Source organism: Entelurus aequoreus, linkage group LG24 (assembly GCF_033978785.1).
Source record: "Entelurus aequoreus isolate RoL-2023_Sb linkage group LG24, RoL_Eaeq_v1.1, whole genome shotgun sequence".
In the NCBI taxonomy this organism is placed as follows: domain Eukaryota; kingdom Metazoa; phylum Chordata; class Actinopteri; order Syngnathiformes; family Syngnathidae; genus Entelurus; species Entelurus aequoreus.
Window position 1 is genome coordinate 24,354,196 of NC_084754.1, and position 23,697 is coordinate 24,377,892.

The 23,697-nt window shown below is 38.7% G+C and overlaps 1 protein-coding gene across 1 annotated transcript in view; it reads left to right on the plus strand.

Annotated features, from left to right (window-relative positions):
* The window catches only part of LOC133641807 (membrane-bound transcription factor site-1 protease-like), a 47,710-nt gene extending 25,137 nt beyond the window's left edge, over positions 1-22,573 (plus strand). The window contains exons 12-23 of the mRNA XM_062035840.1: positions 10,091-10,235; positions 10,372-10,560; positions 10,690-10,862; positions 10,934-11,049; positions 11,127-11,283; positions 14,112-14,236; positions 14,337-14,414; positions 14,497-14,637; positions 16,820-16,951; positions 17,056-17,182; positions 18,881-19,011; positions 21,674-22,573. Of these exons, the coding sequence (XP_061891824.1) occupies positions 10,091-10,235; positions 10,372-10,560; positions 10,690-10,862; positions 10,934-11,049; positions 11,127-11,283; positions 14,112-14,236; positions 14,337-14,414; positions 14,497-14,637; positions 16,820-16,951; positions 17,056-17,182; positions 18,881-19,011; positions 21,674-21,879 (1,720 nt within the window). The 3' untranslated portion in view covers positions 21,880-22,573. The remainder of the gene's footprint in view (positions 1-10,090; positions 10,236-10,371; positions 10,561-10,689; positions 10,863-10,933; positions 11,050-11,126; positions 11,284-14,111; positions 14,237-14,336; positions 14,415-14,496; positions 14,638-16,819; positions 16,952-17,055; positions 17,183-18,880; positions 19,012-21,673) is intronic.
* Positions 22,574-23,697: the final 1,124 nt, after the last annotated feature.

Here is a 23,697-nt window from a genome sequence, read left to right on the forward strand (position 1 = left end):
GTACACGTTTCTGTTGTGAATAATAAAGGATTCATTTTAGGCTGCCTCTGAATAATAGCATGAAATATTCCAGCACCTTCATAACGTTTAGTTATACTAAAGCGTCACTCAAATCTAAATATATTTATATAGCTTTATCAGCCCGGCTACATTGATCCATTATGAAACCAACCTGAGATATTTCTGTCCGTTACGTTTATTTCGAAATTGGTAACCGTGCGTTTTCTCTCTCAAAACGGAGTCAAATGTGCCGGAGACACAATATCAGCCCCGCGTTGCAACAAAGGCATAACTTTAACGTTACTCACAAAAAAGCTGAACTCATGAATGCTTGTTGCCACTATGGACTTAAAAAGTTACGTACTGTGAGTTCTTCCCTTCATCCATGGCTCCAACATGTTTCTTCTTCAGGTGCTCCTGAAGCAATGTTGTACTTCCGTGCCATTTTGCAGGAAACGGTCTTCTTTGAAGTTGTCAGAAAAATTGTATTTAAATTATCAAAAAACTTTCCATTGTGAGTTTCCAATGAACAGACAAGAAGCTGTCTCTGCTGCACCAAGCCAACTGCTCGGAAGATTCCGCTGTGTACGATGGGATCAGACGGGAGGGGTCATCCATTGTCCTCAAAAACCTGCCAAAGCTGAATCCACGACAAGCCCAAGCCCGAGGGATCTTCTTCTTTTGTCTTCTAATGTGACCGAAAACAAGGACTGTTTACATACTACCCATTCCTGTTGAGACAGGTGTTGTTGCGTAAACATTGAACATCTAAATAAAAGAGAGGACGAAAACCTTCTTCGTCAGAGCGTGGTGCAAGACTGTACAGAGAAGTACAGTGGCCATGTCTCTCCTCAATTGAGTCCAAATTTAATTCTGTCTCTGTTTGATTCCTTGCCTTTTGTCTTGTTTAATAGATGTCATCAGTGTTTGAACCTGACATCAAATTGGTCCTTCGAGCCGGATCCAATACGTTTTGACGATTCCAGCAAGAGTGAGTGAAACCAGAAAGACCATGGCAACCAAATCCTGATTGAGGAACTGCTTTTCTTCATTTTGGCTGGAATTTGAAAAACTGACGGAAGTCCGAGGACAAGAGGAAGTAACGCAGAGAGCAGTAAATACGTTTTAAGAGAAAGAAACGACTAAGAAAAAGCGTGTGACTGAGGGTTACGACGCATATACAAACCCTGTAAATCCTAGGCTCTAACAGGTAAAAAGGCCAATACTGCAGGATGTCGGGGTCCGCGAAAACAGGAATACCCGAAATATTTGAAACACTAAATTCTAAAATTCGAAATAAGATAAGCTAAAACTGAAGAGGAAGAGGCCAAAATACTGCAGGTAAACGGGACCTCGAAAACTGGAACATCCGTAATCCATAAAACAACATACTGGGGGAGGCGGAGCCTACATTCATTTGAAATATCTCAAAGCCATTATCTGAGGGCGACGGCGTCCAAGCAGACCTAAAAAGGTCTATTCAGAAAAAAACTGAATTTTTGTCCGTAAACAACAATAACCTGGAGGGGGTCGGACTCCTACATGAAACATTGAAAATTTTCCGAATACCATAACACTGAAAAGTATGCATGAACGTCAGAGTGTGTGGGAGTAATCGCCATTAGGCTATCACTCCATATTAAAGTTGTGAGAAGTAAATAGTGGGTTACTGTGGAAGCTTTAGGCAAGACACCTCTAATGGGGAATCATCTCCAATAGAAGCGTCGTGTACCACTGTAATAATTTAAACCACTATCTTACAACAAAGAGAAAAGTACTCCTTATAAGTTCGGCTCTGTAGGGGACGACGGATTACTCCAAATTCTCAAAATGGAAAGAGGGACACAAAAAAACGCAGACCTGATATGGTCTATTACGGGGGTCGGCAACCCAAAATGTTGAAAGAGCCATACTGGACCAAAAATACAAAAACAAATCTGTCTGGAGCCGCAAAAAAATAAAAGCCATATTACATGTGTCATGAGATATACATTTAATTAAGAGGACTTAAAGGAAACTAAATGACCTCAAATATAGCTACAAATGAGGCATAATGATGTAATATGTACATATCGCTAGCCTAAATAGCATGTTAGCATCGATTAGCTTGCAGTCATGCAGTGACCAAATATGTCTGATTAGCACTCCACACAAGTCAATAACATCAACAAAACTCACCTTTGTGCACTCATGCACAACGTTAAAAGTGTGGTGGACAAAATGAGACCGAAAAAGAAGTGGCATAAAACACGTCCTAGAAAGTCGGAGAAAGTTATACAAGTAAACAAACTATACGGTGAGTTCAAGGACCGCCAAAATTAGTAGGACAAAACGGCGCTCGCCGAATACTCAAATCAGTGAAGCATGTTTAATATAAACAGTGTGATTTATAACAATTAGGGAGGTTTGTGTCATGTTTGTCCTCCTACAGAAACCATACTAAAACAAAAAAATAGATTTTTTTCCCCTCATCTTTTTCCATTCTTCATACATTTTTGAAAAATCTCCAGAGAGCCACTAGGGCGGCGCTAAAGAGCCGCATGCGGCTCTAGAGCCGCGGGTTGCCGACCCCTGGTCTATTAGAATCTATTGTAACCAAAATAGGAGACATCCAAATCTCCAAAGACCACACGAAAAGACAAAGAAATTGATCAGAGGGATGATGAAGACATACTAAATTATGAGGACTTAAGTAAACAAACAGCGAGTAAATCAAAGATAATAATATAAATATAGGCTAAAGAAATCACATTTTTGTGTGACACCGGAGCATGTAAAGTTAAAGAAGTTAAAGTGCCAATGATTGTCACACACACACTACGTGTGGCGAAATTATTCTCTGCATTTGACCCATCACCCATGATCACACGCTGGGGGGTGAGGGGAGCATGTAGAGAATAAAATGACTGCTAGGTTTAGCAATAGTATCAGATCATGAAGGAGGAATGAAAAATAGATGGTAAAATTGAGATTGAGTGTGGAGAGAGAGAGAGAGAGAGAGAGAGAGAGAGAGAGAGAGAGAGAGAGAGAGAGAGAGAGAGAGAGAGAGAAATAAAATAGGAAAAATCTCAAAGTGCTAAAATGAGATAAAAGTAAAAAATAGATGAAGAAATGGGAAAAAATCAATAAGAACAATTATTGCAAAATGGAATAAACTAATGCTTACGACAGAGATAATGGGGGGTATTGAAATAAGATATGAAGGAAATGTAGACTGAAGATATACATGTATGTTTGGATATATAAAGAGCGCTTTTATATATAAAAATATATATATGTATAATTAAATAATGGAACAAATAAAAACCTAGATTAATAACTATAATAAGAGTTGATATGTATAGCATGATAAAGTGGGTTACATGTTCATTAACTGAGGAAAAAGGAGAAGAAAAAAAGGGGGGAAAAAAAGAGAAAAGCTCAAGTGTTGCTGACACACACCACCTTGTGTGTGTGTGGGAATTGGGGGAGGTGTGAAAATGAATTTATTACATGAAAGTTTAAAGTAGGTTTAACTTTGAAGTGTAGTATAACATTCTTAGGTTGGATTATGTTTCAGACATTTGCAACACCATACATCTGAGTGTTGAGCTAAAATAAGATGATGACATAACATAGAATAAATAAGGAGGTATGGCAATCAGGAAAACTATCAGCTAGCGATAGACAACTGTTTGCTTTGAATATTGGTGAATAATAATTGCAAATAAAAAATATAAACAATGGGAAGAATGTAAATTCAGAGTGTAAAAGTATAGATTAAGTGGCGTATGGACATTTTAGTGAGTTTAAAACGTTACTTAAAAAATACATAAAGTAAGATGTATAACATTTGAATTAGGAGAAAAATAACATTAGCGTTATTAAATAATCTACATAGTGAAAGACACAAAATAAGCAAAATAAAAGTTCAATTATGCAAAAGAGAAGTAAAGGATCTAGGACGTTCTCTAAACAGAGATGGACGCACTATTGTGGAAAATAGAAAAACAAAGTACGACAAGTACAAAAACCACAAACAAAGAAGCAAATTAGGTAATTTTTAGGATTAACCAATTATTGTAGAAGTTGGATACCAAATTATGATGAAATAGTAGCTCTTTTAAGTAAATTAATGAAAAATGTAATCATCTGTAGAGTGGAATTCAGAAGCTCAAGCAGCATTCTGTGAAATAAAAATAGAACAGAATGTGCGATTGTTACAGTAACGAAAGTTTTGAATTCTATCAAATGACCATCAAATTGCTGAATGCAAGCGGCAGAACTAGAAGCATTAATAGAAGCATGTAAAGTAATGAAAGATCAAAAGGTCACAATATATATAAATATAGCCAAATATAGGAATGATAAAGTTTTATTCGTATAAAAAAGAAAGAGAAAAAGAAAGAATGGAAGCAGTACAGCTACCAGCTAAAATAGCAATATGCAAATGTGGAGCACACACCAAAGGAACAGACACAGTATCAATAGGAAATGTGTTTGCTGACAAAACAGCAAAACAAGCATTGTCCTGAGGTTCCATGCACATCTAAACAAAGGCAAAATAATGCATATTGGATGATAAACAGTTTGAAAAATGCATGTAAAAAGAAAAATAGACTTTATAAGGATTTTATCAAATCAAGAACAGAGAATGCTGAAAAACCTTATAAGAACTACAAAAACAAGTTGACCAATATATTGAGACAAGCAAAAAGGGAATATTACAGAAGAAGGTTGTATAAAAATTAAAATAACATAAAGGCTACATGGAATATTTTGAATAAAGCAATAGGGAATAGGAAAAGGCGAACAGAATTACCTAGATATTTAAAGATAATATGTTAATTGAAAACAAAGATGAAATTGTCAATGCATTAAATCAATTCTTTGTAAATGTAGGACCTAGCTTAGTAAACGAAATACCAAGAGCTAATGATAAATCAGGGGATGTCTGGAAAAGGGAATATAGGGTTATGCAGTTAATGTTTCTTGGTGAGATGACTTGAAAATCTTAGCCGATAATATTAAAAAGGAAATGGATAAAATAAAATTGTGGTTTGATGTAAATAAATGATCTTTAAACTTGGAAAAGACTAAATTTATAGTATTCAGTAATAAAAGAAAGATAGAAGTTAGTTTATGCATAAACAATGTGAAAAGTGAGAAGTTTTCTGAAATCAGATTTCTTGGGGTCATCTTAGATGAAAAGTTGACATGGGAAGCTCATATATTGCATGTGAAAAATAAGGTATCTAAAAGCCTATTTATTTTGAACAAGGTTAAATAATACAATGAGAATGTAATATTGCTCAATTATTCTATCTTATTTCAATGATTGTGCAGAAATATGGGGAAATACATATCACAGCAACATAATGCCTTTATTTCTTTCGCAGAAAAGAGCAATTCGTATAATTTTTACAGTATGATATAAAGACCACACAAATGCACTCTTCATTAAGTCAGGATTATTAAAACTAAAAGACAATGTAGAATAGCATACTCTATTAGTGATGTTCAAAGCTAGAAATAAAGTTCTTCCGAAGGACTTACAAAAGTTACTTGTGTTCACATCTGAGGATGAGAACCACAGAAGGCCGTATGATTTTAAACTAAATAAGAGTGCCAACACATTTGAAGCAAATGTGCCTGTCTGTTGCTGGTGTGAAAGCATATAATTCTCTAGACAAAGACTTAAAAAGCTGCAAGAATATTTTTGAATTTAAAAAGAGTTACAAAAAGAGACAACTGGCATTATATCAAACTGATTTTTGATTGTGATTGGACGTGTCATTTTGAAAATGCTTAAACGAAAATTAAAAGTATTTTGGAGTCAGGGTGTTGGTAGAGGTAATAGTGATAAAGTCATCTAAAATAATTTGTGTTAAAAAAGGGTCAGATAAATATAAGAATAGTATTCTTCCACCTATTCCTTTCTGAACATGGAAATGTATAAAATAAAAAAAAACAATGAAAGTGTCAATTGTATATGGCTTGTAAATATGCATTTTCATGAAAGGAATACAAATAAATGATGAGAATGATGATGAACAAAGAAGACATCTATGTATGTCCAGACAATAAACCAATCTTACAAAGAAAAATCGGTATAAGTGAGCAGCAATATTGAGCCAAGGTTGAACGCATGGCTCAACAGGAGGGATATGAATATCGTCATACAGAAGTACTATACTTCCTATAGTTTAATTCGTATAAAAAAATAAAATAAAAATAAAAATTTCGTATACGACATCTAGGCTTGGATTTTAATTAAACTAAATAAGAGTGAAGGAGAACATTATTGTCTGGTCATAGTAGATGCATTTTCAAAGTGGGTAGAAATATTTCCTAAAGGAAAAGCAGATGTGCTAACAGTAGCAAAAGCATTATGCAAAGAGATAATATCAAGATATGATATAACTAAATCCATACAGTAACAATGGACCTTATTTTGTAAATCAATTGATCAAGAAAATAGAATCATTATTCCACATTGATAGCAAAAATCACTGTGCTTATCATCCACAAAGCGCAGGATTAGTGGAAAGGACAAACGGGAATAAAAAGACAGACTAAAGAAATGTATGGAAAAAACAAAACGTCCATGAACAATGTATAGATTTATTAAAAATGTACAGTACATGAACATTACAAGTACAACAAGACTCAGACCATTTGAAATAATATTTGAAAGACCTTATCAGCTACCAAAATTTTGAAAAATCAATGAAAAGGAAACATGAGCATTCTCCAAGGGGGGAGAGATTGTAAATAACTTAAAAAGCAGTAACGATAGTGGAAAGACCAAGCTGAGTCCACTTAGCACATGGTAAAAAGGTCACATAATGGGAAAAGTATTTGGGATTGTATTTACATTGTAAAAATGTCATATAATGAAAAAAGTATTTGGGGTTGTAGTTGTGTTATCAAAGGGACATGTTAACTAGCACACTACAAATTCCACTGTGACAAGTTGTAAGCATACCATTTGATGGTGTGTCAAAGTTTGATAATAATTGGTTCCTGTTTTGGTAATTAATTTGTTCCTTATGGCGGAGCAAGTGGAAAAGGCTACAAAAACTGATTGTGTTGTATGTATAAGCCCAGAAAATTACTCAAAATGAGTCAAAAAAGTTGAATTGAAGTAATGAGCAAAACAAAATTGACCTTGTAGCTAAAGAAACAAAGCAGAAACCAATATTTGATAAATATGTGAAAAAAGCTAATTATACCTGCATTAACATGCAAGGCTCTGTACAACAGTTAGGAGACGTATCATCAGATAACTGCATACACATAGTAAATGTATCAATATTTGTACAAGAATTGTTAACACGCCTGAACAGTTTGATATCTGAACATTGGAAAATAACTAGACATGATGTAAACTGGCAAAGTGTTGTAGATCCAACCTATATTAATGGGTGTCCAAAGAAGTATATCTGACGACTATAAATTGGTAAATCAAGTTGCAGCTGGATTTGAATCATGCGTCTACTGGTGGTGTACGATTAACAGGAATGTTGACAGAATAAGCTACGTCCACTACAACGTACAGAGATTGTAAAATTACACAGGCCAAGACTTGAACCCGCCGCCACCTGCCTTATGGCTTTTCAAAACCGTATGACGCTAAACATGGCGGAAAAGGGCGTGTGCGCAATATTTGGTGAACAGTGTTGCATGTTCGTACCAAACTGCACTGATGCAGAAAGTAGCCTGACCAAAGCACTGGAAGGCCTGCACGCCCTTAACGGTAAACTGAAAGAGCATTCAGGCATAGATACATCTATGTAGGAGGGGTGGTTGGACGTGTTTGGCAAATACAAGTCTTTGGTATCTGGTAACTATGGCCGTGTTCAGCAATACTGATGTTGTGTGGATGTTGTTGTTTTCCCTGTCTGTGTTCTCTGTTTAACCGTCTGATTACCACAGCGATTAATTAGCCCAGCAGATGATAAAGCTGTTCAGATGTACTTCCTAGTGGACGACAAGGAAGCTGAATCTGAAGACAAGGATACCTACCAGGATGGTGTTCCTGATTTATTTCCAGAAATGTCATAATTATGAGGAAAAAATTGATGCTAAATTCTGAGTGTAAACATAACTTTGTCGTAGGAAAATATAAGCATTAACTGAAAATTGCAAGAAGAAGTTATTGGGGATAAGAAGATTATGGAGAAGTTCATTGATAAACAGGAGGGAAATGTCAGAAAAATTGGATTTAAATTATCAAAAAACTTTCCATTGTGAGTTTCCAATGAAAAGAAAAGAAGCTGTCTCTGCTGCACCAAGCCAGCTGCTCGGAAGATTCCGCTGTGTACGATGGAATCAGACGGGAGGGGTCATCCATTGTCCTCCAAAACCTGCCAAAGCTGAATCCACGACAAGCCCAAGCCCGAGGGATCTTCTTCTTTTGTCTTCTAATGTGACCGAAAACAAGGACTGTTTACATACTACCCATTCCTGTTGAGACAGGTGTTGTTGCGTAAACATTGAACATCTAAAAAAAAGAGAGGACGAAAACCTTCTTCGTCAGAGCGTGGTGCAAGACTGTACAGAGAAGTACAGTGGCCATGTCTCTCCTCAATTGAGTCCAAATTTAATTCTGTCTCTGTTTGATTCCTTGCCTTTTGTCTTGTTTAATAGATGTCATCAGTGTTTGAACCTGACAGAAGTCTTTAAAGTAAAGTGTTCCCACACTTTTGACGACTTAGGTCGTACACTTTTCTCCATTGAAGCAATAACCTCAAGATGTTTCTCCGCTAAACTATCGGTAGTGTTTTCCTGCGCCATTTTTTGAATTTTTCCAGCAAAGGAGACGGCGTCGTCACGTGAGCTGCACATGACACATCATTGGCTAGCTTACGCCACCTCATGAGACGTAGCCTAACCGCCGCCCTGGCGCTGTTTTGTACTTATTTTGATTATTGTTTCTCAGCTGTTTGTAAATATTGCAGTTTATAAATAAAGGTTTATAAAAATAAAAATAACCAAAAAAAAAAAAAGACTCTGCGCATAGCATAGTTCCAACGAATCGATGACTAAATTAATCGGCAACTATTTTGGTAATCGATTTTAATCGATTTAATCGATTAGTTGTTGCAGCCCTACTGCGGACCTTATCTCCTTCTGTTGTGGACTATTTTTTTCATACGGTGTTGAACTGGAAATAGTTGCTTCGGCATTTTGTTGGTGTGGCACCGAACAGAGATATTGACATGCGGAGTTTCAAGCACTCCTTATTCTCTAGCGGGTGACTTTTCAAATGATGCTACACATTAGCAGTGGTGCTACTTTTTGTAGCAACGCTTTTGCCGCATAATTGTTCGACATCTTCCCGCTTGTAGCCAAACCACCGCTAGACGATGAACCTCGTGCTGTTTTTCTCGGGAATTCATTCTTCCTTCATTTGTTACCAGATTCGCACCTTCTCTCTCTCGTATTACCACCCGCACCGTTAGCATCACAGCTAATGTTACCATGTCCCTACCTGTCTGCTCCGCGAGAGTGTGTGATGTTGCACATGTGATGTATGTAAGAAGGTGCGCTTGTTTTAAGTCTCTGTGAGAAGGAGAGACCAGAAAGAGTGGGAAACGCATGCAGTTTAATGCCCGCAGCTAAAAGCAACTGCGTGAGAACGTATACTCGAATATCACGAGTCAAATGTGACACACACATTTTCTATATCGCACAGAGACAAACCCGCGATATATCGAGTATATCGATATATCGCCCAGCCCTAGCTCAGGGAAGTCAACAGGTGTCGTCAATCAATCATTTACATGAAGTTAAGAGGCCATTCCATGAAGCTAACTTGATTTAATTGTAACTTTTCTACATCACCAAAATTGATAATGTATGTTGCTGTATGTATACTTTTGACCCAGCAGATTTAGTCACATTTTCAGTAGACCCACAATAAATTAATAAAAGAACCAAACTTAATGAGTGTATTTTGTGACAAACAAGTATGTCTATCACAAAAAAATAAGTGGTAGAAAATGGATGGATGTATACTATACACATATATATATATATACTGTATATATATACACACACACACACACACATCTACAAACAATAACAGTTCCTTGTCTTCTGGAAGTCTTTCTCCTAGCTACATCGACCTGACAGAGTGTCCATACATGTGGCCTTACTGTTCTCAGCCCATTTACTATGGAGGAATGCCCACCATCGTTAATGTCACTATTCTTAATGGCATGGCAGTCACCGGCAGGATTGTGGACAAGGTGAACACAATCATCACTCTTCACTCACAATCATCTAATTTACATTCACTGCCATTTAAGTGACTGTTTAAGAAGCCAAATGGACTAGTTTCTTCATTATCTGGGTTTGCTTAATGATATTGTCTCTCTCATTCAGCCTATTTGGCAGCCCTACCTTCCTCAGAATGGAGACCATATCGACGTGGCAGTCTCGTACTCACCAGTGTTATGGCCGTGGGCTGGCTACCTGGCTGTGTCTATCTCTGTTGCCAAGAAAGCAGCATCATGGGAAGGGATTGCCCAAGGTCATGTAGTGGTGACAGTGGCATCACCGGCAGAGAATGATGTAAGTTTGTGCAAAATTACATCTTTTTGTAATTCATACACCTAATGTTCCTGTCAATCTGCTAGTAGAAATGTAAAAGCAATGCCTGTCATGTAGCTGTATTAATATCTACCTATCACTTTTTATCAGTCTGAAGTGGAAGGAGAACTGACCTCAACAGTGAAACTGCCCATCAAAGTGAAGATTGTCCCAACACCTCCACGCAGTAAGAGGGTTCTGTGGGACCAGTACCACAACCTGCGTTACCCCCCAGGCTACTTTCCCAGAGATAACCTTCGCATGAAGAATGACCCACTTGACTGGTACGTGTCTGCTAATTTAGTTGGTACCTGTGTAATGCAGCCTTGTAAGGTGCTGTTCAATATATTTCCAGGAATGGTGACCACATTCACACAAACTTCAGAGACATGTACCAGCACCTCAGAAGCATGGGATACTTTGTTGAAGTGTTAGGAGCACCAATCACCTGTTTTGATGCCAGCCAGTATGGTATGAATGCAGATCATCAACACCGTTTGGGTAAAAGTTACAAAAAGACAAAAGTACATTGACTTTTGTCCATGTAGGCACATTGCTGATGGTCGACAGCGAGGAGGAGTATTTTCCTGAAGAGATCACCAAGCTGAGGAGGGATATTGACAATGGGCTTTCACTCATCATCTTCAGCGACTGGTACAACACCTCTGTCATGAGGAAGGTCAAATTCTACGATGAAAACACCAGGTACTTTCTACTTTCTGTGTATTGCTGATTGTCTCTAGAAGTGTTTCGCAAAAGCATTATAGAAACACTTTTTTCGCATTTAGAAGTCACTTAAACACTGAACTGGCCGGGCGCCAATGCATGACAACTAGGGCAGACAGGCTCGGAGAGAAGCACATGCCCGATCAATGTCGAGTGGGCAATAAGGACGTTACATTTGAGCGATCACCCGCTGCCTTCGTCTTCTATTGACATCACGGCAACAGCGGGGGCTGCATTATCTTACACAAAGTGGAGAATTATGGCTCATGATGCAAAACACTCTTAAATGGAAAATACCTACAAGTCGCGAATGTATTTTGCCGAAATTTGAGAAATATTGCTTTTATTTTGGAAACACAGCTTCTGCCTGTAGCATTGTGAACACTGGAATACAATATTTGTAGTGAATAATAATGGTTCTCTTCAAGAGTCTTGTACTTTGTATTCTTACACAGTTCACGTATCAGTTTAGTAAGATTAGCTGCACTGCTCACATTTTGTAATAGCTGCAAAATGTCCTATATTGTCAGATTTTGAGCTACTCGTGCAGAGCGAACATTTACTCACATCTCCTTGCTGCACCATTCATTGCCTTTCTGGTATTTAAGGGATTACACACAGTTTAAAAATAGCATCCCCAGCTTTAAAGGGATATACTTAGTAATCCAGATTTGGTTGAATGGCATTGGCGACTCATTCAAGAGCTGAGCTATTCTTTAGAGATGCATTTTCTAGCAATATCAACCATACTAACCTTGTAAAACTTGTTCCATAAAATTAGAGCTGCCAAAAATAACGAGTTAATTCATGTGATCTAACAAAAAATGTGCATTAATCATACAGTGCAGTGGTTCTCAAACTTTTTTGACTAATAACCACCTCAGAAAACACTTGGCTTTACTAGTACAAACATAATGACCAAAATAAACTACACTAGTGTAAATTCATTAAAAACAAGGCAGAGGTTTTATATAACAAGTACATTTAATATTTTTGGCCTGTGTAACCAACGGCGCAGGGTCTTATACAGGCAGTGATCAGATCAATGCATACGTCAGTTTAAAGATGAGAGCGGAGATTCCAGCGATTGTGCTCGCTCGCAAATTTCACTCAGACGGGACTTTAGGTAATACCGTTACCAAGATTTAAGCAAATAAATGACGTGCATTCAAGTAAAACCCTTAAAAAATGTTCCTGTCAGATATTTTGAAGATACAATTACATTTGCTCACAAGAAGTAATAACCTGTTCATCCAAAAGCGTGATTAATCTGATTAAAAAACGTAATCGTTTGACAGCAAGAGGGCTGCAGCTATTGATTATTTTAGGAATCAAGTTATCTGTCAATTAATTGTTTTTGAAAATCGAGTAATCGAATAAAACAGACTGAATGGGACCTTTAGGGATATTAGCAACATATGACGGATAAAATGCCAATAACATTGAAATTGCACTTTTACAACGGGAGTCCATCCATCCATCCATTTCCTACCGCTTGTGCCTTTTGGGGTCGCGGGGAGTGCTGGAGCCTATCTCAGCTGCATTCGGGTGGAAGGCGGGGTACACCCTGGACAAATCGCCACCTCATCGCAGGGCCAACACAGATACAGACAATATTCACACACTAGTATCACATATTACTTTTATTTAAAAATAATAATTTAAAAAGTAAACAAAAACAGTGTGACCAGATGGACATGAACAAGGTAAAATATAACTAACAATCAATCAATCAATCAATTCCTTTATTGTCATTGTCATAATAACACTTAAGTCATACATGTCAACGAGATTTTGTTTGAGCTTTTTCTAGCGGCATAGAAACTGCATTGAAGTGCAGGTTGACCATAGTTTACAGTTTAGCATTGTCAAGAAGATTGCGAATAGAGGGGAGTGGGGGTGGGAACAGTCAGATGTCTGATGGGTGTTACCTTGATGTTGCAGCAATGCAATGTCCAGAGCATAATTATTGAGGTGGTGAAGAGTGAGGTAATAAGATGGTCCGGGGCAGCAAAGGGGCAGGCTGTTCATTTAGCAGTCTCACAAAGAACCAAACCAAACAAAAATACACTGATAAAGTATGATAAATTGAGTTGTTATCATCAACAAATTTTAATAATAATAATACACACACAAAAAAAAAAATTGTAAAGGAAGAAGGGTACAAAAATGTTCATTCAATGCTGTACAAGCAAAGGCGCTAGTGTTTCCAAAACTGGAGAAGCGCCTAACTGAGCTTTGAACAGTGTTGGTCAGAGTGTGTGTGTAATGTTTATTGGTAGAGTTTGTGAGTGACAGTGTATACAACAATTCACATTTGAAAATGTAATAAATGGAGAAGTGCTGTTTGGTTGGCTGTTTTTCCCCTCAAACAACTTGTTAGCATTAACATACGAACTGTAGATGCTTATATGTTCTCCCATGTCCCCATGTACTTGAATAAAACATTCGATATGCGAGTCAAATATATAAGATGACGTTAGCTACCAAAATATATGTTACCTTGTTTCGGCTTGTTTGCTGCTTTTAAATATGCTGGATGACTGCTGGCAATGTTGTATCATTGATCGAGTGCTATTGTGAAATGTCAGCTCTGTTTGACAGTGCATGCATTTCACCACAATGTTGGTCTTTTTCCACTTTTAAATTATCACAAAACCTCTCTCTCATTTCTCTGGACCTTTTTCTTTCTTTCTACCCACCCCCCGGCAGCGCAATCTGCATTACTGCATCATATTAGAAGTATTTATGTCTATATTTTGCTTTTTCTGTGCCTGAGAGCTTGTTTCTTTTGCAATCACTTGCAGGCAATGGTGGATGCCAGACACAGGAGGCGCTAATGTGCCTGCACTGAATGACCTGGTCTCAGTGTGGGGGATGGCATTTAGTGATGGACTATACGAGGGCGACTTCACTCTAGCAGACCACGACAGTAATAAACACACACAAACGTCTTCTCTGTGTAACATCAATTTCTAATGTGTTATTTTAAATAGTTTTTAAAAAAATTTTTATTATCTCTCACTTGCTAGTGTACTATGCCTCGGGCTGTAGTATAGCTCGTTTCCCAGAAGACGGAATAGTGATCGCCAAGAACCTGAAAGACCAAGGTACCTTCAGCCTTCTTTCAGTACATGTTAAGCAGTGTGTATCAGTGATGATCAAATGTATGCATGTGTGTTGTTGTCATAGGTCTGGAAGTGTTAAAACAGGAAACAGCAGTGGTGGAAAGAGTTCCCATTCTTGGACTGTATCAAACACCATCTGATGGGGGGGGTCGTATTGTTCTGTACGGTGACTCTAACTGTATAGACGATAGCCACAGACAGAAAGGTAAGTGGAAATGATGTATCACATTGTAATTGTATTAAAGGCCTACTGAAACCCACTACTACCGACCACGCAGTCTGATAGTTTATATATCAATGATGAAATCTTAACATTATAACACATGCCAATACGGCCGGGTTAACTTATAAAGTGACATTTTAAATTTGCCGCTAAACTTCCGGTTCGAAACGCCTCTGAGGATGACGTATGCGTGTGACGTAGCCCGACGAACACGGGTATGCCTTCCACATTGAAGCCGATACGAAAAAGCTCTGTTTTCATTTCATAATTCCACAGTATTCTGGACATCTGTGTTCGTGAATCTGTTTCAATCATGTTCATTGCATTATAGAGAAGGAAGCCGAGCAAGCAAAGAAGAAAGTTGTCGGTGCGAAATGGACGTATTTTTCGAACGTAGTCAGCAACAACAGTACACAGCCGGCGCTTCTTTGTTTACATTCCCGAAAGATGCAGTCAAGATGGAAGAACTCGGATAACAGAGACTCTAACCAGGAGGACTTTTGATTTGGATACACAGACGCCTGTAGAGAACTGGGACAACACAGACTCTTACCAGGATTACTTTGATTTGGATGACAAAGACGCAGACGTGCTACTGTGAGTATGCAGCTTTGGCTTTTTTTTGCGTATGTACGTAACTTTTTTTAAATATATAAGCTTTATGAACCTTGGGTTAGGTGAACGGTCTTTTGGGCTGAGTGATTGTGTGTGTTGATCATGTGTTTGAATTGTATTGGCGTGTTCTATGGAGCTAGGAGCTAGCAGAGGAGCTAGGAGCTAGCATAACAAACACGCAGGTGTTATTATGCAGGATTAATTTGTGGCATATTAAATATAAGCCTGGTTGTGTTGTGGCTAATAGAGTATATATATGTCTTGTGTTTATTTACTGTTGTAGTCATTCCCAGCTGAATATCAGGTACCGTGAGTATGCAGCCTTGGCTGCTAAACATTCGATAACTTGACCGTATGTGCGCGTCACGTACGTAACTTTTTTAAAATATATAAGCTTTATGAACCTTGGGTTAGGTGAACGGTCTTTTGGGCTGAGTGATTGTGTGTGTTGATCATGTGTTTGAATTGTATTGGCGTGTTCTATGGAGCTAGGAGCTAGCAGAGGAGCTAGGAGCTAGCATAACAAACACGCAGGTGTTATTATGCAGGATTAATTTGTGGCATATTAAATATAAGCCTGGTTGTGTTGTGGCTAATAGAGTATATATATGTCTTGTGTTTATTTACTGTTGTAGTCATTCCCAGCTGAATATCAGGTACCGTGAGTATGCAGCCTTGGCTGCTAAACATTCGATAACTTGACCGTATGTGCGCGTCACGTACGTAACTTTTTAAAAATATATAAGCTTTATGAACCTTGGGTTAGGTAAACGGTCTTTTGGGCTGAGTGATTGTGTGTGTTGATCAGGTGTTTGAATTGTATTGGCGTGTTCTATGGAGCTAGGAGCTAGCAGAGGAGCTAGGAGCTAGCATAACAAACACGCAGGTGTTTTTATGCAGGATTAATTTGTGGCATATTAAATATAAGCCTGGTTGTGTTGTGGCTAATAGAGTATATATATGTCTTGTGTTTATTTACTGTTGTAGTCATTCCCAGCTGAATATCAGGTCACCCCCGGCTCTCACAGCATCTTCCCTATCTGAATAGCTTCAACTCCCCACTAGTCCTTCACTTGCACTTTACTCATCCACAAATCTTTCATCCTCGCTCAAACTAATGGGGAAATTGTCGCTTTCTCGGTCCGAATCTCTCTCACTTCATGCGGCCATCATTGTAAACAATAGGGAACTTTGCGTATATGTTCAACTGACTACATCACGCTACTTCCGGTAGGTGCAAGCCTTTTTTTTATCAGATACCAAAAGTTGCAATCTTTATCGTCGTTGTTCTATACTAAATCCTTTCAGCAAAAATATGGCAATATCACGAAATGATCAAGTATGACACATAGAATAGATCTGCTATCCCCGTTTAAATAAAAAAAATTCATTTCAGTAGGCCTTTAATGTTTGAAATTAACTGACACCCACCAACTTTTGTGCGGCAACTGTTCCATGCATGCAATGTTTCGTTTATTTTTTATTTTTTAAACAGTCTCAGCTAATCAGTTACATCTGCTTTTTGTTTTTGTGTATGTCGCTCTATTAGATTGTTTTTGGCTGTTAGACTCTTTGCTTCAGTACACCTCCTACAGTATGACGCCTCCCAGCCTAAGCCACTCCCACAGTAGGGTGGCATCTCCCACTGCCAGCGAGCGCCCACTGCCACAGAGATTGGAGGGTGAGCACTGACAATCAGTGTCGTACCAAAATTGCTATTTATTTTAATTTTCTTGTCAGATATCTGCCAGGTCTCATCAATACTTCTTTGTTCATTTTTCACAGGTAATCACCTTTATCGCTATTCAAAGGTTTTGGAGGCTCACCTGGGAGACCCAAAGCCCCGCCCCTTACCGGCCTGTCCACATCTTTCCTGGGCCAAGCCGCAGCCTGTCAATGAGACAGCACCCAGGTGGGTTTAACTAAACTGTATTGGTGGTCATCTGCACAGTAATGTTATAATACAAACCAGTCTCCTTTGAAATGATTGCTATTTTGATTGATGATTATTCATTGAAGGAACATAATTATAATTAAAGGCCTACTGAAACCCACTACTACCGACCACGCACTCTGATAGTTTATACATCAATGATGAAATCTTAACATTGCAACACATGCCATTACGGCCGGGTTAACTTATAAAGTGCAATTTTAAATTTCCAGCTAAACTTCCGGTTGAAAACGTCTATGTATGATGACGTATGCGCGCGACGTCAATCGTTGAAACGGAAGTATTCGGACTCCATTGAATCCAATACAAAAAGCTCTGTTTGCATCTCAAAATTCCACAGTATTCTGGACATCTGTGTTGGTGAATCTTTTGCAATTTGTTTAATGAACAATGAAGACTGCAAAGAAGAAAGTTGTAGGTGGGATCGGTGTATTAGCGGCTGGCTGCAGCAACACAAGCAGGAGGACTTTGACTTGGATAGCAGACGCGATATCCGACGCTAGCCACCGACCGCACGGATGATCGGGTGAAGTCCTTCGTCGATCGCTGGAACGCAGGTGAGCACGAGTGTTGATGAGCAGATGAGGGCTGGCTGGCGTAGGTGGATAGCTAATGTTTTTAGCATAGCTCGGTGAGGTCCCGTTGCTAAGTTAGCTTCAATGGCGTCATTAGCAACAGCATTGTTAAGCTTCGCCAGGCTGGAAAGCATTAACCGTGTATTTACAGGTCCATGGTTTAATAGTATTGTTGATTTTCTGTCTATCCTTCCAGTCAGGGGCTTATTTATTTTGTTTCTATATGCAGTTAAGCCTGATGCTATCACGTTAGCTCCGTAGCTAAAGTGTTTCGCCGATGTATTGTCGTGGAGATAAAAGTCACTGTGAATGTCCATTTCGCGTTCTCGACTCTCATTTTCAAGAGGATATAGTATCCGAGGTGGTTTGAAATACAAATCCGTGATCCACAATAGAAAAAGGAGAGAGTGTGGAATCCAATGAGCCCTTGTACCTAAGTTACGGTCAGAGCGAAAAAAGATACGTCCTGCACTGCACTCTAGTCCTTCACTCTCATGTTCGTCATCCACAAATCTTTCATCCTGGCTCAAATTAATGGGGTAATCATCGCTTTCTCTGTCCGAATCGCTCTCGCTGCTGGTGTAAACAATGGGGAAATGTGAGGAGCCTTTCAACCTGTGACGTCACACTACTTCCGGTACAGGCAAGGCTTTTTTTATCAGCGACCAAAAGTTGCGAACTTTATCGTCGATGTTCTCTACTAAATCCTTTCAGCAAAAATATGGCAATACCGCGAAATGATCAAGTATGACACATAGAATGGATCTGCTATCCCCGTTTAAATTAAAAAAAATCATTTCAGTAGGCCTTTAAATTGTGCATGTTATGCTTTGTGAACGTAACTAATTAGTTAATGGACAGACCACCATTGTGTACACTTTCAACTTTTTCTAAGGTGTCTTACAATAAACAATTTCAGTAAGAAGGTTCCATACACTTATTTTCTGAAAAAAATTTTTTATTGCCTTAATTATTTATTGGAATCCATTTGAATCATTCTGTACTCATAGTGAGTGTATGAGTTAAACTTAGACAAGGGAGCATTGATCTTGTGTTTTTTTTTACTGTGTACCCTTTTCAGTAACCTGTGGAAACATCAGAAGCTTCTGTCTGTGGACCTGGACAAGGTGGTTCTGCCTAATGTGAGGCCTTATCGTCCCCAGGTCCGACCTCTATCCCCTGGGGAAAGTGGGGCCTGGGACATCCCTGGAGGTGAGAGTGATGATGATTTATTGTTGCGCGTGTGTGTATATGTGTATATGTACAGTCGTGGTCAAAAGTTAACATACACTTTTGAAGGACATAATGTCATGGCAGTCTTGAGTTTCCAATCATTTCTACAACTCTTCTATCTTTTGTGATAATAATAATAATAATAATAATAATGGATTAGATTTATATAGCGTTTTCTAGACACTCAAAGCACTTCACAGAGAAGTGAGAACCCATCATTCATTTAAACCTGGGGGTGGTAAGCTACTTTCATAGCCACAGCTGCCCTGGGGTAGACTGACGGAAGCGTGTCTGCCAGTTTGCGCCTACAGCCCCTCCGACCACCACCTATCAGCGGCACTGGGGGCTAGGGTGAAGGGTCCTGCCCAAGGACACAACGGCAGCGATTTGGACGTCAAGAGGCGGGGAGCAAACCTGCAACCCTCAGGTTTCTGGCACGGCCACTCTACAAACTACGCCATGCCGCCCCTAGTGATAGAGTGATTGGAGCACATACTTTTTTGTCACAAAAAACATTCATGAAGTTTGGTTCTTTTATGAATTTATTATGGGTCTACTAAAAATGTGACCAAATCTGCTGGGTCAAAAGTATACATACAGCAATGTTAATATTTGGTTACATGTCCCTTGGCAAGTTTCACTGCAATAAGGCGCTTTTGGTAGCCATCCACAATCTTCTGGCAAGCTTCTGGTTGAATTTTTGACCACTCTTCTTGACACAATTGGTGCAGTTCAACTAAATTTGTTGGTTTTCTGACATGGACTTGTTTCTTTAGCATTGTCCACATGTTCTCAATGGGGTTTAAGTCAGGACTTTGGGAAGGCCATTCTAAAACCTTAATTCTAGCCTGATTTAGCCATTCCTTTACCACTTTTGACATGTGTTTGGGGTCATTGTTCTGTTGGAACACCCAACTGCGCCCAAGACCCAATCACTGGGCTGATGATTTTAGGTTGTCCTGAAGAATTTGGATGTAATCCTCCTTTTTCATTGTCCCATTTACTCTCTGTAAAGCACCAGTTCCATTGGCAGCAAAACAGGCCCAGAGCATAATACTACCGCTACCATGGTTGACGGTAGCCTTGGTGTTCCTGGGATTAAAGGCCTCACCTTTTCTCCTCCAAACATATTGCTGGGTATTGTGGCCAAACAGCTCAATTTTTGTTTCATCTGACATTACATGGACAAAGATAAAACCTTCTGGAGGAAAGTTCTGTGGACAATGCTGAAGAAACAAGTCCATCTCAGAAAACAAACAAATTTAGCTGAATTGCACCAATTTTGTCAAGAGGAGTGGTCAAAAATTCAACCAGAAGCTTGTGGATGGCTACCAAAAGCGCCTTATTGCAGTGAAACTTGCCAAGGGACATGTAACCAAAAATTAACATTGCTGTATGTATACTTTTGACCCAGCAGATTTGGTCACATTTTGAGTAGACCCATAATAAATTCATAAAAGAACCAAACTTCATCAATGTTTTTTGTGACCAACAAATATGTGCTCCAATTACTCTATCACAAAAAGTTGTAGAAATTATTGGAAACTCAAGACAGACATAACATTATGTTCTTTACAAGTGTATGTATACTTTTGACCACAACTGTATATGTGTGTGTGCATTTGTGCGTGCGTGCGTGCGTGTACATATATATATATACAGTATATATATATTAGGGGTGTGGGAAAAAATCGATTCGAATTCGAATCGCGATTCTCACGTTGTGCGATTCAGAATCGATTCTCATTTTTAAAAAAATAGATTTTTTATTTTTATTTAAAAAAATAAATAAATGTTTTTTTAATTAATCAATCCAACAAAACAATACACAGCAATACCATAACCATGCAATCCAATTCCAAAACCAAACCCGACCCAGCAACACTCAGAACTGCAATAAGCAGAGCAATTGAGAGGAGACACAAACACGACACAGAACAAACCAAAAGTAGTGAAACAAAAATGAATATTATCAACAACAGTATAAATGTTAGTTATAATTTCAACATAGCAGTGATTAAAATTCCCTCATTGACATTATCATTAGACATTTATAAAAAAGAACAATAGTGTGACAATGGCTAACACTTGCATCGCATCTCATAAGCTTGACAACACACTGTGTCCAATATTTTCACAAAGATAAAATAAGTCATATTTTTGGTTCATTTAATAGCTAAAACAAATTTACATTATTGCAATCAGTTGATAAAACATTGTCCTTTACAATTATAAAAGCTTTTTACAAAAATCTACTCTGCTTGCATGTCAGCAGACTGGGGTAGATCCTGCTGAAATCATATGTATTGAATGAATAGAGAATCGTTTTGAATCGGGAAAAAATCGTTTTTGAATTGAGAATCGTGACCCCAAGAATGGATATTGAATTGAATCGTGGGACACCCAAAGATTCACAGCCCTAATATGTATATATATATATATATATATATGTACATACGGTACATATACACACACACTGTGTTGGCTCTGCAATGAGGTGGCGACCAAAAAGTACTCACGACCTGTGCATATACGTATCTGGGAAAGACATTACATTTTTAAATACATTTTAAATGTGGAATATATGCATTGATGGTTTCTAAATATGCTTTATGTGAACTTATACCTTTTATCTCCACAGGGATAATGCCTGGTCGCTACAACCAAGAAGTGGGCCAAACCATTCCTGTCTTTGCCTTTTTGGGGGCAATGGTCGTCCTGTCCTTTTTTGTGGTCCAGCTCACAAAGACCAAGAGCAAACCCAAACGCAGGAAACCCCGCATTAAACGGCCCACTTACCTGCAGCAGCAGCAGCAGACAACAAGTGGGAAAAACCCTACGGTTTGACCAAAAGTGCTGCTTGGACAAGTGGACAACTGGGGTTGACTCCATCATAGATACCTTGCTTAAAGTGCAGCCACCTGGAACGTGTGGAACACAACAAACGTGCATTAGCGCAGTGAGGAAGACTTTGGGTGGCGGTTGGACTCCAAGTGTCTTGAATACTTTAAGTGTTTTCATGCCAATTGTTGAATTGAGGGCAGTCTGTGCTTGTGTGTGTTTACAGAGTTAGGAACTGTTACACATCATGTTCAACACACACAATACATGCCTCTTTCAGACTGCCAACTTAGAGCTTTTTTGGACCAAATTGAACTGCCTGACTTTTATATTTATTTAATTTGGTTGTACCCTGACACACACACTTCACACACTGACAAGCTAAAATAGTTGGCATACCCCGAAACAAACAACTCACACATACAGTTATACTCAAAATTATTCAATTGTGTGTACTATTTATTTGCAAGTGTTTTTTTTTCAAGATTTAAATAAAACAACAAAACACAGTGCTAAAACATATAATATTACATATGATCACTTAAAAATTAAAATGTGTGTGAGAACTGTACATACTAAGACTATCCCTATCCCAAAAACCTTTGGATGCATATGTTATATTTCTGTTCTTAAACTTTGTATAATAATAAACTGTGGTTTGTCGCTGCTGTGCTAATCATCCAACTTATGATTTTATCTTAAAGCAACCGTGACAGACTTTCAAATATACTACATCAATAAATGTCAAAAAAACAAAACAATGTCACAAATACTCTCCATACTCCAGATTAGAGTACAGTACTTTGTTGGCATGCTGTTAATGGATTATTTCATATTTGTATAAAAAGGGTGGATTTATGCAAGCTTCATTAAATTTGTGTGAGCACAACCTCCAAGTAATGGTCAAACTTGAGCTTGCCTAACTCAAGTGCCCAAGGAACATGCAGTTCCACTCTTTTATTGGCCATGGCCTTGATGTAGTTCTCAGAAGTGCCACCAAGTGGTGCAAAATAGCAATTCCCTCAAGTGGCCATGCAGTATAGTGTACTCTTCCATCATCACTATGGGTTTAGTCTGAAGCTTCATTGGAACTTTGAAAGTCTTTCAAAACATGGCGGCTACGGAGGACATACATATTTTTTTTTATCATTTCCGCACTTTCAGACCAAAATATATAGTCATCCGCTTCACTGGACGAAGTTTCCCAGACAAGTGAAAGTGGCAAGTATCCAGGTGTTGGGATCGGTTCGTTTAATAATTGAATGATGACATCTTTTATAAATCATGAAGTGATTCAATAAATCACGAAAAAATGACGTAAATTAAAACAAATAATTCAATATTGACACTGATCATACAGGGAGCGGACCGCCACGATCAGACAGTCCGATACCCCATACTCTGAGCACTCCCCACAGGACACGGTCGAATGCCTTCTCCAAGTCCACAAAGCACATGTAGACTGGTTGGGCAAACTCCCATGCACCCTCAAGGACCCTGCCAAGAGTATAGAGCTGGTCCTCAGTTCCACGACCAGGACGAAAACCACACTGTTCCTCCTGAATCCGAGGTTCGACTCTCCGGCGTAGCCTCCTCTCCAGTACACCTGAATAGACCTTACCGAGAAGGCTGAGGAGTGGGATCCCCGATAGTTAGAACACACCCTCCGGTTCCCCTTTTTAAAGATAGGAACCACCACCCCGGTCTGCCAATCCAGAGGTACCGCCCCCGATGTCCACGCGACCTTGGTCCGCATTGCCGGCAGTAAGTCGGACACGTTTCCAGTGAGGGTTGGACTCCGGCAAGGCTGCCCTTTGTCACAGA